This window comes from Microchirus variegatus (assembly GCF_963457635.1).
Source record: "Microchirus variegatus genome assembly, chromosome: 12".
Classification (NCBI taxonomy): domain Eukaryota; kingdom Metazoa; phylum Chordata; class Actinopteri; order Pleuronectiformes; family Soleidae; genus Microchirus; species Microchirus variegatus.
In genome coordinates, this window is record NC_139813.1 from 18,127,962 (window position 1) to 18,143,498 (window position 15,537).

The following is a 15,537-nucleotide window of genomic DNA, read 5'->3' on the forward strand; positions in this document are numbered from 1 at the left end:
CACAGATGTGACAACATCATTTTGGCTCTTATAAGTTGTTCCTTTTGTTCCAACGCATCGATGATCCCTTTGAAAAATGAACCGACCAAATGTGCATTGCAGTCATCAGCAGGTGATCAGCATAACAGCCTCTCTCCACTCAGTGTCACACAAAACAACACTGTTGTTGCAAAATAACACATAGTTTGGTGTCTTTTTTTTTTTTTCTTTCCTCATAGTTTTTCTTGCCAAACGAGAGCTAAGTTGATTGGGAGAGAAATATTTTTTTTTTTCGTGTGGCAGACAGAGAGAAAGCTGGACAGAAGAGTGATACAGCATGTAGGAGTGAGTGAGAAAGAAAGAAGAGCAAGAGCTTCTCTCTGCCAAGCACATACCTCAATGTCACATCTTAAGTGTCCCCGGCTACATACATTTTGCTATTGAAAACAGCTTAATGCCGGATAATAAACATCAAAGCATCATTCAGACGCAGGTTGTGTGACATAAAAACGCTCGCTCTCGTCTCTCCGTGTTGACCTGACAGCGCAGGAGAGATGAAAGAGCGTCGGCGAAGACGATAATGATGATAACGAAGTGAAATAAGTATCATCTTACCCAGTGATGATGATCTCTGGGTAGCTTTGTGTGCCTTGACCCCAGTTTCCACCACTAATAGGCCATTCCTGGATAGATGGACAGCACACACACATACACACACATTGCATGAGAGAAAATGAAAGGGTAGAGGAAGAAGCACAGCATTGTCAATAAACAGCAGTGTCTACAGAACCATTGATTTTTTTTTTTTCTTTTCAGAAAGAGATGACATGATACAACTGCAAACGTGTGAGTGTGCGTGGGAAAACACGGCCAGGAACCATAGATTATGCAGCTCAATGAGTGTGTGTGTATGTGTGTGTGAGAGAGAGAGGGTGGGGGGGGGGGGGGTTCTGCTTTGAACACGTTGACACCCACAAAGGTCACCGCGATGACTCATGGTGATCTTTATGTGAGAATGCCTTCCCGCAGCTCGGCCAGCTCTGCGCTGTAAGAAAGAAGGAAGGGAAAAGCGACGCAGCCACTCCGGGTCAGCACATGCTGACATTTGTGACAGAACAAGGTGACAGGGAAAAGAGCATGGTGCTACAGCGGTAAAGGAATGAGAGGAGAGATGAAGTGTCGCACAGGCAGCGCAGGACCGTAATGGGACACTGATATATATCAAATTTAACTCCATAGAAATACATTTGAGCACCGCAAATATAAATGTACATAGTTTGGGAAGTGATATATGATTGTTGCTTGCGTGTGGCAGCATGGTTAGAGGGCGCAGTGTGGGACATTTACATTGTTTTATTGCTTTGCTTTCCAACGCAACGAGAAAGAAAACTCCATCAAATGATACTTTAAAACAGAGGGTGTCAAACTTACAGCCCACAGGCCAGAACCGGCACATGAGTGGGTCTAATCAGTATGATTAGAATCTAATCATAATGTGAAATGTTATGTTTTACAGTTCAGATACCTGTGGCTAAATGTTTTGTGCCTTTGTAAATGGTATAATTAGGCATAATGTTGTTGAAATTGCACTTATATTTCTCAAAATAATAATAAAAAAAGTAGTGCTAAGTAAGTTAACAGCGGTTAACGACGTCAACGCTAACGCATGACACGTTTCCATGACCAGAAAAAGACGTGCATGACGCGCCATGTTTACGCGACTCCCTATTTGTAAAATTAGTCTTTAAAGCAATGTGTTTTATCGTTGACGCCCTTAACGTGCCTAGCACTAGCAAAAAGATTTAAGAAGAACTTAAAACGAGTTTGACACCCCTGCTTTAAACATAAATTCATTTGTGATTGGACGTATGTACAAAGACTTAGCTATTAGATTTATTTTTAAAGTAAAATCCTTTTACTTCCTGCTTCAATAGATGTATTAAATGAGGGATGAAAGATATTAGCAGTGCGGTATCAGTATGAGCAGACGACTAATGACTAAAATAGTAGGCTAAAAAGGCCTTGACTTCTATGCTAGCGCCCCCTACAGCTTATTTATTTTGCACACTTAAAGATATTTTATATGCACATCTGCTGCGACACATGTATGAAAAATAGTATATTAATTTCACTGCAGAAGAGAATAAATGAAGGAAAAGACGTATATATCGATGTCGGTCATCAGCCCAAGCGCTCCCCATATATGGGCATATGGGCTAACGGCAAAAAGTCCAATATCGTGCATCCTTACATTAAATGTAGACAAGGATTAGTGCATGCTTTTTGTGTCAACAAAGTGGCTTCCCATCCAGAAACTTTTCTGTTTAAATAAAATGAATGAATGTACCAACAGCAGCACAGAAGCTCATTGTTTTCACTGTGTATGTCAGATAATAATAAGAGTTCTCTTTCCTATATCCTGGCAAATGCACTTTTATAATTATAAAAAAAAAATGCCCGGAATTCGAAAGGCATTGTAGACGCCACTGTGACTGAGCCATTGCACAACACCCTGAAAACACACCAATGATTAATGAAGACTGAGCAGAATCCTTCTGAACTGTATGTCTCTGCCTCAGCAAAGATTTCTTCTTATTTTTCCTGCTGTGTCAGCAAAGCATAAAGTGAGCAGGATTTTTTTTTTGAGAGAGAGAGGTGTGAGCGTGCACTTACAGCTCCGGGTCTGTTCCGAGCATGTTTAAGATATAATGTGCGAAAAATGATGGAGGGGGTTTTTATATTATATGAATCTGGCCCAACCATCGCTGCATTTATTTTTAGCATCTATTCCCTCGTGCTATTGGACGCCTCGACTGTATCTTGCCTCCTCGAGCTCTTTGCCTTCATTGCCAAGCAGCAGCAGCAGCAGCGTCGAGCCTGTATTTAATTATGGGTCAGGTCAGGTCTCGTATTAACGGGTCAAACCGGGTCAAGGAAATGATTCAGTGACTGCACAGTTCGTCAACATCTTGTATAAATGACACTGTAGTTGTCATGTTATACGATTGTTGTATTTCTGCTCCTGGTCTCTCTCTTCTAGCTCTACCTTACCTCCCTTTTGTCCTTTCTCTCCCCCCTTTCTGTCCTCCCACATCTCCTCTAGCCCCCATTTTTCCTTTCACCCCAACCTATCTAGGCAGATGGCCACACATATTTAAGTTTAAGAGTATTTTCTCTCCACTGATGCCAAGTGATTTAAATAAAGTTTATTTGACTAATGACTAAAATAGCAGGCTGAAAAGGCTGCTAACTCCTTGACGTCTATGCTAGCGCCCCCTACAGCTACTGTTTTTTTATGCTTATTCATTTTGCACAATTAAAGATATTTTATTTGCACATCTGCTGCAACACATGTATGAAAAACAGTACGTTAATTTCCCCCCACTTCTCCTTTGATCCCCATTTTTCCTTTCCCCACAACCTGTCTAGGCAGATGGCGGCACATCTTTAAGTTTAAGAGTATTTTCTCTCCACTGATGCCTCGTGCTTTGCTCATTGTGTGACTGGTTGGGTTTCTCTTCTCTGTGCATGTACAGAGCCTTGAGATAATGTATGTATGTGATTCTGCGCGATGCAAATAATTTTGAAATGAATCGAAAATGCAAACGTGTATAATATGTCAAGAGGAAAGCACAATTCTGCATATATGGAGAAAAATCTATGGCTGAGTTTAAATAAAAAATATCTACTTTCACTTTAATTAACTGTTAACTGCAAATGCAAACATTTTCTCTTTCCATTTAAGTTTCCCTTTAACAAGAAAACAAGAAAAGAAAAAGCAGGTGCAGCAGCAGCAGCAGCAGGATTTCTTTACTCTACCTTTTTGCTGTAGCCCTGTCGTTTCTGCCGCGAGCCAACAGAGTAAAGTGCAGGTATGAGGTCCACAGGGCAGTCGGCAAAGTACTCACAGCAGGTCACAGGAGACTCGTGGATGGTCAGAGGGTACGGGTTTTCGAATATGGGATAGCTGTTATCAAGAGAGCACAGCAGACAAGCCTCTGTCCAATTAGTCTGTCTGCCCAACATCACTGCTGCTTTAATCTCATTCAATACTACATGACAACACACACAAAAAAGTACGTAAGATTTACGAGAGTTATGTTAAGTCGTGGTGTAATTAAGAGGACGGCGAGACCAGTAAGGCATGTTTGATATTCATGATATTTGAAGTTATTACATTTGGAGTCACTCACCCATTTTGTGCAAGGTCGATCACCACTAAATCCTTTTCCAGAAGGACGACCACAGCATAAGGTTCCTGAAAATCTGCACACACACACACACACAGACACACAAAGACAGGCCCCACTTTAAGTGCATTATGAATGAACTTCCCTGAAATCTGCAAACCACAGGGGAGGGAAATTTCAGACTTTAAATAGCAACTCATATGAGTGTGCCCCGAGGATGTGAGGAACAGGAACACAATATCTGAGTTGAATTCTAATTGTAGAGGATATGGTTAACAAAAATTTGTGTTGTGTCAGCCCTGGTTCAGGATTAGAATTTAATTTGTCCCACAAAGATAAATCTCTCTTATAACAGATTAGATTCTTGAACGTACTGCGTGTGATAAACCAGAGAGCATCACTGAGTTCAGATTTCACCAAGTCGCTGAAGTTTGCAGAGTCATCTTTCCCCCTGCATTAAGGCGCACATGTTCAGATTTGATAGTTTACATTCATGAAGACAGAGAATGCGACTTTTGCAAGAGTCTAGGTGGAGCTGAATAGTCAGATTGTACAGGAGGTCCCAGTTAAAGCTTACTTACGCCACTTTCTACGCAAAGTTGTTTCCAGCTGTATTTCTTACCTACTTTGCACGGAGCATCTGGAATAAAAACAATTCCACCCCCATGGATTAATAAAGTATTCTGATTCTGAAAATGTAGCTTCAACCCTGCACAGGGATAATTCAGAAATAGAAGCCATCATAGTGACTTTGTGTCCGAGCTGTAGCTGCATGTAAAGCCAAAAAGCCTCATGGATTTCGATGCGACCATTCTCATTCATGTCACATGGACGCTTATCAGATATATATATATCTTATCTAGGACCGCGCACTGAAGTGTTTCTGTTTTCAAAATTGGAAATGACGATTGGATTTTTCTGTGCCCACACAGCCTTGAAAAGATCAAATCTGAGTCACATGGAAAAAAAGAAATCCTGATAAAAGTCTGAGTGTAGCCCAGAAGGCTCAAGGTAGGATGAACGGTAAGGATCGTCTCGGATGTAAAATGTAAATAAGGAGGCTGTGAACGCACACAAATACTTTCACACGTTTTCTATTCACAGCCACTTAACCAACGCAGCTGGGGGTTAAACATCTTACTGAGAGTCACCTTGAAAAAACTCTGGGAATGGAGAGAGAAAGAGAGGGAGACAAAACTGCTACTCCAGCCACAAATCACCCACTGCCCTCAAGCGTTGTTTGCAGTAATAAAGCAAATGTCGTTGCATTATGTATAAGCAGTGGCAGCCATTCCTCATTTTTCAAGGGGATATTAGGGAAATAGCATTGCATACGATTCCATTTAGATATGTACTATTTTTACAGTGGCAGGTCTCCGCCTGTCAGAGAGCAACACTTGGACAACTTTTGTCACACATCACTGTCTTGCGCTTTAAAAAAAAATCTATATTTCACTTCCCCGGTGCTGCTCTTTGGAAGCAATTTCAAATGCTGTGCTGTGTGTGAACGGTTATGCAAACGAAGAACACTGAAGCCACTGTTGGAGGATTTAGGAGCCGGGAACAGCGACAGTAATTATGGATTATTTCAAGGCAGATTTAGCTAAGGATACAAACTAATTATACATCTGCAAATAAATCTTAAATGTGCCTTTTTCACCCCAATAAAGAGAAGGATGCAATGTTATTTCATATACGTATGGAAGCCCATTTCTCATAATAATGAGATACTATCTCAATATATTGAGATAGTATCTTAGTATCTTATTGTATTGACTTAGTATCTTAAAATAATGACTGAGTAACTCATTATATTGACTTAGTATCTTAAAATAATGACTTAATATTTCATTATATTGACATGGTATCTTAAAATAATGACTTAGTATATCAAAATAATGACTTAGTATTTCATTATATTGACTTAGTATCTTAAAATAATGACTTAGTATCTCAAAATAATGACTGAGTATCTCATTATATTGACTTAGTATCTTAAAATAACGACTTAGTATCTCAAAATAATGACTTAGTATTTCATTATATTGACTTAGTATCTCAAAATAATGACTGAGTATCTCATTATATTGACTTAGTATCTTAAAATAATGACCTAGTATCTCAAAATAATGACTTAGTATTTCATTATATTGTCTTAGTATCTCAAAATAATGACTTAGTATTTCATTATATTGACTTAGTATCTCAAAATAATGACTTAGTATCTCATTATATTGACTTAGTATCTCAAAATAATGACTTAGTATCTCATTATATTGACTTAGTATCTCAAAATAATGACTTAGTATCTCATTATATTGACTTAGTATCTCAAAATAATGACTTAGTATCTCATTATATTGACTTAGTATCTCAAAATAATGACTTAGTATCTCATTATATTGACTTAGTATCTCAAAATATTGAGATAACTATCTCATTATTTTGAGAAAGTAGGATATTTTTTTTTGTACCCTGGCGGAAATGGGCTTCCATATATACGAATAGAACATGCCACAACTCATGCTGTAAAGGTGATAAAGTGTAACATTTAAAGTTATTATGTGAATATGTACATGTTATCATTCATTCATGCATTATTAGTATACAAAAAGCTACACATTTTAGTAGCTTTAAGCTTTACAATATGAAAGTAAGAGTCTTTGCTCTAGTTAAATGTGGATTACGGTGAGAAACCAACACTTGCAAGTACTAATAATTGATACACCAGGCCAAATATTGATAGTTTAATTAACAAAATTAAGACGCTCTAAAGTGAGTAAAGTTACTTGGCAGAAGAAGAGGGAGTTTACGGCGGGATAATGGCGGAGAAAACTATGTTAAAAGATAAGAAATCCCATTCAGGACTTTATAGATTCATGCACTTCGTTTTTTATGTTGTACATAAATAGAGAAATCCTGCACTTTTCACTTTTCACAGACATATTGTTTTCTTCAGATATCGTGATGTATCGCTATTGTCTCGCAATACATTGATAATCACAGAAACGTGCACATGGAGCATCATCTGTTTAATCAGCTACACGTGCATTGTGTAATGTGAAAACCCCGTGTTGTCCATTACTAGATGAAATCAGTGTCCTGGTGACAATGTCCATAGTTACATAACTGACTAATCCTTGATGACGCCGTGGTAGCTTTTACATAGCGGATTATCGGCGCTGCACTGGTACTCGTTTTAGTCGTTGACTTCTCAACACAGAAAGTGAGATAATTTAATTCAGACGGAAGGTTCGTGTGTACGAGAACACGAGATGAAAATGTAATATTAGGCATGTCGGGATAATGAAAGTGAAAAAGGATCCGTCCCCTTGGGAAATTTCATATTTATTACAGAGGCACACACAGAAGAACACAAGGCAAAGCAATCTGATGTAATTAAAGAGAAAACAGTTGTGTGTGTGTCTCTGTGTGTGTTTATTTACTCACCATTAGGATACGGTGTCTCACACAGTGTGAGGAAATCTACGATGGGGTAGTCCATCTCCAGCACAGCTGTACTCTTTCCATGCATTACCGTCAGACAAGGCCGCCGGCCCACCGTGTCATAGGACAGACCACCAGACAGGATTATGAAGGGATCCCTGGAACACACAGAGAAAAACATATGCATAACACAATTATTGTGAGGGTTTATATATGTATATGTAGTGGACTTTCATTTAAGAGGATACATTAGAAGACAGTGCAGGATTATATAAAGTACCACTCAAATAAGAAATAACAACCTAATGGCTTAGACTGCACAAATCCTGAGAAATTGTTTCTGCGTGACTGACATGAGAATAAAATAAGAACGCCACACTCGCTCGACTCCATTCACAAAATCAACTGGGATGAATTGTGCAAAATATAAAATTAGAGGCTGTTTTTAGGTATGGGAATCAATGTTGGTATTAGTATCGGTCCGATACTGGTCAAAAATCACTGGATCGGATATCAGCTAGTGTATCAGATAGCATTTGAGCTGAGTCATGTTTGGGCTGTTTATGACAACAATGCTTGTTACACAGTTGGAGAATTATGTCTTTGAAATGACTCAGCACAAATGTGTCACCAACAGATTCATAGTTCATAAATGGTCTAAGATGACAGACTGATATCGGACCGATATTGGTATACTGTAAGTAGATACTAGAGTTTTTTGATATCGGTATAGGACACTTACTATGATTATATTACTATCATTTTAAATAGGGATGAGAATCGGTATCGGTCTGATACTGGTCAAAATCACTGGATTGGATATCGGACAGATAAAAATGTAAAATCCGATACAACCCACTGTTTATGACAACAATGCTTGTTACACAGTTGGAGAATTATGTCTTTGAAATGACTCAGCACAAATATGTCACTAACAGCTTCATAGTTCATAAATGGTCTAAAATGACTGTATCGGAATAGTATCGGTATCAGTCAAAAAAGTGCTATCAAGAGATTTCAGTTTGATAAATTAATTTTAGTATGTATGTCAGTCCCAACCCAGTCTTTTGGAATGAGTAATCAAAGAAAGATTATGTAACACTCTGATTAACCTGGTTCCAGTATAATCACTTGTCTGTAAGAATGAATGAGAGAACTTACCCAATTCTGGTGGTTTTATATTCCACTTTAAGAATGGGTTTACAAGGCTCTGGCTTCTTCCCATCCTTGGGCTGTTTTCCTAAAAATAGAACAAACAGAAGTTACTTGAGTTCATCCTGTCATCAATTCTGATTCACAAAATAAATCTATGAAGACACCAAAGAAGGAAATCACGCGTAAATGTACCGCCGCGTGTATTATTGTGCTGCAAGTGTTACTGAAAAGTCAAACAAGACTCTGAGGCAGGTTATACAAGTCAGGTCTGAATAATAAAGAACTTTTAATAACTACATCTAAATAACAGGTATCTAAAAGACAATTAAAGAGAAGGACTTATAAGCCTTACTTAAACCTGTCAAAGGAATTTGCATAATTGCCCATTAAATACCAAACTAATTATGCATGCAGCAGTGGGAGAAACAAGTAATTAAAAAGCCTGTGTGGTGAATTCCTTTCTGCAATCCCAGACACACAAAACCAAGTTGAGAAGCTGGTTAGAAGTTAGTTTTTTTTTGTTCTCTTTGTTCCTCTCTATGAGCGTCTTTTCTTCTTCTTCTTTGTCCGTTGGTCGCTCTCACACACATTGAATCTTTCTCTTCCAGGTCCTTCATCTGTGTGAACTGTCAAAGTGGTGTAAGCAGTTATGTGTGTGTATGTGTGTGTGTGTGCATCTGGGGTGGGGGAGCAGGGGAGCACACACACACACAGTGAGTGGAGTGTGGATTAAAATACATCTTCAAACGAGCAGACTTGCTTTCTGCAGGAAATAAACAGAGCACCGGCACGAATGTGTGTGTGTGTGTGTGTGTGTGCAGACACACAGCAAAGCAAACAGCGGTGGCAGGACATAATTGAACTGACAATAATCCTCTGACTGAAATGAGGAAATGATGAGGGAGCAATGTGTGTGTGTGTGTGTGTGTGGGGAGACTTTTGAGGGATGACTACAATGAACACAGAGAGAAGGTCATGTGACTTCCAGAGGAGGCTGACAGCAATTGTGTAACGTATTGTCAAACGTGTGCGTGGCACACATGGCAGAAACAGTCAATTTTTCAAGTATGTATATGAAAGATTTGACTTATAAACCTTTTTTATGAATTGAATAGTGTATAAATACTTAATACAAAATGTGCATATCTGTACTTTACTATTTGTATTTCTAGCAACTTTTACTTTTACTCCACTATATTTCCTCTAACTGTCTAGACTGCTTATCTGGTCTTGATGATGATGATCTTTCATACGCTTAAACATGGGTTAAATGTCTTGCTCAAGGACATATATAGACGAGCAGGGCCAGGAATTGAACCCACAACCTTCCAGTTGAAAGACAATTTGCCCTACCACTTAGCTACAATGGCTCAATCCTAACTCTTCCACCACTTTTTTTTTTTTTTTTAAATACTTCTACTTCTCAAAGTATATTTTATATCAGAATGTGACTTTTGATACTTAAATACAGTAAATGTCATACAGACTTTTACTCAAGTAATATAATAAAAAGTGACTTCGACCAGTCATTTTCGAAGTCATTTTCTGGTAAGATACTTGTGTCACTTTTAGGTACTTTATACAAGACTGACTATAAAGTACAGTAGTTAGGATTTGTTTTTGTTGTTGTTGTTATTGATCAATAATTCCATAATAACTAACTAACTTTCTGCGATATCTGATATGCTAATATATTGGGAGTGCTTGGACCAATAACTTACACTGATACCAACATACTTTTTTCCCTGTTAACTGCAATACATTGCAGCCTCATCCTAGAGGGAAATAGCCTACTTTTGTAGTTATACGGGCAGATCTAGGTGTGTTTGTTTGTTTGTAATCCATTTTAAATATCTGCCGATACCGAGCTAATTATATCGTGCATCCCTAATAATAGGCTTTAAACATAATGTAAATAATCGTTAGCCTAATAGCATTATTGTCTAAGTCATTTTTTTTGGTAATTGTGACATCTGCCTAACTTTACCAATGTGCTTGCTAAAAAAATTCAAATATGACTAAGGCAACTATGCTATTAGGCTAACGATATTATGTAGCATTGCAGAGCAGTTCAGAGAGTTCATAGAGTGGCCTGCTTAAATTATTTGCTTCTCCAGCACTGGCAACAACTTCCTTTAAGGTATAGGAATTGATTCTGTAGAATTTAATGTAGAAAAATACAATAAAGAAGTCATTACTTTGTGTTATATGAACAGAGTTTCCAACAGTGCATACAAACAGGAGTATGTGTTATACTGTAAGGACATGAGTAAGTGTGTGTAAATGTGTGTGTGTGTGTGTGTGTGTGTGTGTGTGTGTGTGTGTGTCCTTACCATGTGGGGTGATTGTCTGTATGGGTTTGCCCTGGCCTCTGATGTTCCATATGGTCAGAGTTCCATCTGAGTGACTGCAAATGAACTGCTTGCCCTCGTGATGCCAAGCAACCGAGTGGATCGCCTAGGAAACGAAACAGCAAGGAAGCAAGACAAGGGGTCAGCGGTTCACCGGGGATGAAACATCACGTGACACCATCTCCTTTACACTACACTCTTGTTGTACTGCATCAGCCATATGGGGGCACGATGGTCATATATGGGTTCAACACCTGTGACGGGATGATGATGTGTAAAAGTCTCCTTACTGGTCGCCAGTAAAACAGATAATAGAGGTTTTATTGCTTATTTTAGAGCTATTAACGCCGTATGACCCTGGCAGAAGACTGAGATCAGTGAGGAGTGGTTTGTTGGTTGTCCCCAAAGTAAAAACCAAACAAGGGGAAAGAGCTTATATATCTCTTTAATGTCAAATGACACATTTTAGATTAAATACTGTCCTGACCTGTACACATGATATTCTACACAGTGGAGAAAACATCTTTGTTTCTCACAGATCTGCACAAATATAACATAGTCGTCATTTTTAATATTATTATTCCATTCCCTCTGATATCACAATTTCAGTCAAAATAATTAGTTATTTCCTCTATTACCTCCTACCTCATTAACATATGGACACAGAAATAAATAAATAGATGTAGGTGAACAGAAATGTAAAAATAATTAAATATAGGTGAACAGAAATGTAGAAATAAATAAATGTAGGTGAACAGAAATGTAGAAATAAATAAAAAGCATTTATTTATTTATTATTTTATGTTTACTTTTATTCATTTATGCATTTATTTATTATTTTATTTATACATTTATTTATGCATTTATTTATTTATTCCTGTATGTTTTTATTCATTAATTCATGCATTTATTTATTTATTCATGCATGTATTTATTTATTATTATGGCAGGTTTTGTCCTCCATAGAATAGTGCCTTGTATTACCCATAATATACATTTGGACATAATAAAAGACTTCATCCTTTTCCCTGTGGCATAAACACATACCGAATACAAGAATACATTTCTGTGTGACCTAACTGCTGAAGGTTTATTAAGCTTTACGAGTACGGCTTTAAAGATACTCATCCACTCAAGGAAGAAAATGTCAACATTCAACTGAAACCCAAGTTGCTTAAAAATAGATAAATGAGGAAAGACGGACAGGAGCTGTAGAGACAGTGTCCTCTCTCTCTGTGCTCTCATCTTCCTCATCATCCTCACAGTCCTCCTGTTTGCCGTCGTGAGCCGCGGCTCGCGGTGATCTATCCGCTGATAAGCAATCAGCGAAAACACAAACACATCATGACCAAAGTGTGCCAGTAAAGGGCAACCTCGCTTATTGATGCCCTTTCCGCAGCCCATAATTAAACCCCGGCAAAAGGTTTTGACATTAAGTAAATACGATGACGTGCACCAAACACTCTTCTGAAGTGATTTTTACAAGGTTTGTCACATGGATTCTCACCCAGGGGGGAGACTCTTAGTGACTTACCAGAACTTTTCAGAGAAAATTAAGGCTTCAACTATTTTATTATAACTGATTAATCGAGCACTTGTAATGGAAAATCACAATATAAAGTGTTATGGGTGAGCTAAAGTGTCCATATAGCCTTGTAACACACCAACATGGAGCCTTGACTTTTCCTCCCAGGGTTCCATTGTCCTTCTCTGAGTCTGCCTGGTATCAGCAGATTCCCAGACTCCACTGTTTAGTGTCTAACTAACCGACTGCTGCCCACAGTGTTTGTGTCACATATACAGCTGCTGTTCTCATGTCCTTATTTCTACACAAAAATACTAATTTCCAGAGATAAATGTGTTATTCGATCATCAGACAGTGGATCTGAGCTACAGAGAAAAAGTTGGGATTGAAAAAAATTAATAAAACTGACAAGAATTCGATGCCATAGTCACTTCCTTCAAAGAAAATAAAATAAAAGCCCAACACTTCTCTTTACTGTGTTTCTCTCAATTACAACACGTTTTAAGATTAAAATGAAATAAATTTAACTGGTCAAATTTAATCCATTGCTGTATTAGAATGTGAATCAAACACATACAGCAGCATCATAATGGTTTTAATGTTGTTTGACGTTATTTGCCTGTACATATTATGCTTTTATTGTGAAGAAGCCACAATAAATGTCATTCAAAATTGTAATTGCTCACATAAAAAAAAAATACTTTACCTTTAATACTTAAGTACATTCATTTTGTATATCAGAAAATTACTTTTGATATTTAAGTACAGTAAATGTCAGACTTTTACGCAAGTCATATTCTAAAAGGTGACTTTAACTTCTACCGAAGTCATTTTCTGGTAAAATACTTGTACTTTTACTCAAGTATAGCTTTCAAGTACTTTATACAAGACTGATTTTAAGTTTTTCATTCGCTTGACCAGGTGGGAAAAAAATGGGTGAAACAGCCCTTTAATGACTGAATCGTTATATGTAGCAAAGAAACCAGAAAATATTCACATTTAGGAAGCCGAAAAATTGTTGGCGATTAACCGATGTCAGAACACTTTTTTCAAAAATCTAAATCTAAATCTAAGCTTATTTATACATGTTGATATGGTTAAACTGCTAACTAGCCACATATTTTCCGTGTCCCTTTGCTGCTACTTGTCTCCCGCGTCTCATCTGCATTGAATGATAGCCTTGCCGCCGATGTGAGGACAGGGTCAGGTTAAATCAATTTATTCTAATTGCACTTGCTATTTATTGTGTATATCAATTTTGCCTTCAGTGCGTCATCAATCATAATCGGTGCCGTGTGTGTGTGTGTGTGTGTGTGTGTGTGTGTCAGACTCACTGAATGTGCAGATGTTTTTTTGTTTTTTCTCTCCAGAAAATAGCTAAATAGAGAGGGGGGAAAAAAAACCCAGCACCACCAGAGTTTGGCTCATCACAACAAATCTAATCGTATCAGTCCCAGAATAAATTGCATTATATTTGTATGTTTTGGAGGTTAATGAACCCCATCTGCTGCTTGTCGCTAAAGTTTGCCAAGCCTCGCAAAGATGTCTGGCCATGTCTTATACATGCAAAGCGATGATGTGGAGCAGAGAACGAAAACACAAACACACAAAAAGAGGTTTATGAGGTACATTGTTTTTCTCATATTGTGATTCTCTTGATGGGATTTCCTCCAGGTCACTGTTAGCCTGATGAGGCGGAGCTATGGTTGAACGACACACACACACACACTCACGTTGTCTCATTACACAGTTAATGACTCATCCTCCCCTCACACACACAAATCAAACATGACTAAAGTTCTAAAAAACCTTTTTTTGCCCTCAAGTGTTCTTCACTTATGGATTTTGCCAATCTCCTCTTCATAGTGTCCTCTTTTCTTGGAAATAATTAAGAGCACGGCGATGAGTAACGACTTCGGCGTCTTATTTAGAGACGGGCGGCGGAAGCGCGTCCTCGTCGGGCCGAGTGGTGGAGACTATGGGTGCAGTGGCCAAAATTGGGGGGGGGGGGGGGGATAATTTGTCAGGGATTCGGTGCCAGGAGTGATTCAGCATCAGTGCAGAGTGCCAGGTGGATGGAATTACAGCATGTGTATGCAGCGTGAACAAATTTCCAGAAAAGAATTCTGTCAAATTTTTTTTGTAGCATCCCACACGGTTGGCGCGCAAACAATTATTCCAGTCTGTCTACTTAAAATGATGCATTTATCTGTATCTGTTGTCAACGCAGCATTCACAGATGAGACATGAATGGATCTGGAGACTAGAAAAGGACAGGAGGAGACGGTTCTTTTATTTCCTTTGTGTTGGCCGGAACATACGAGGGCTGCAACCGCCGAGTCGTTTGGTGCCAAAAAAAAAAACCGATAATGGGCCTCAAAACTGACAAAGTGCTCAAAAGTTCTGTTTCGACCACAAACCAATGATGAGACTAGTTTTATGATGATGACGGTTTACAATTCAGAATAATCATCAGTTACTCAAACAGTCACTGCAGCTCTAGAACCTCGTCGAAGGATTGAAGTAGGGCTGGAGTAGAGCTGCAACTTATGATTACTTTCGTAATCGATTAAATCGTTCGGTCCATAAAATGTCATAAAACGTAAAAAAAAAAATGTGCATAAAAAAAAATCAATCATGTTTTGGCACGTGGCGCCACCTACTGCCGTCTACCAATCATTGCAGTCAGTAGAGTCTCATCTGCCAAGCAACCACGGGTTGCCAGTTACGTCTGAGCTACAATGGCGGAGAAAACGAAACCTAAAAGACCTCGGTATTTTGAATTTGAGCATAGTAACCGTTTTTGGCCACATTCTTACATATGGCGCCTTTATTTAAAGTTTTTTTTTTTTTTTTTTTCAATCCCCACCTTTCTCACTTTAAAATTAGT

General features: G+C 38.3%; 1 protein-coding gene across 1 annotated transcript in view; it reads right to left on the reverse strand.

Annotated features, from left to right (window-relative positions):
• Nucleotides 1-15,537, reverse strand: part of stxbp5a (syntaxin binding protein 5a (tomosyn)) — a gene marked incomplete at both ends in the record, with an annotated part of 99,356 nt that overhangs the window by 15,836 nt on the left and 67,983 nt on the right. Inside the window, 6 exons of the mRNA XM_083898810.1 lie at nucleotides 595-662; nucleotides 3,799-3,946; nucleotides 4,173-4,245; nucleotides 7,620-7,774; nucleotides 8,778-8,856; nucleotides 11,105-11,228. Of these exons, the coding sequence (XP_083754936.1) occupies nucleotides 595-662; nucleotides 3,799-3,946; nucleotides 4,173-4,245; nucleotides 7,620-7,774; nucleotides 8,778-8,856; nucleotides 11,105-11,228 (647 nt within the window). The remainder of the gene's footprint in view (nucleotides 1-594; nucleotides 663-3,798; nucleotides 3,947-4,172; nucleotides 4,246-7,619; nucleotides 7,775-8,777; nucleotides 8,857-11,104; nucleotides 11,229-15,537) is intronic.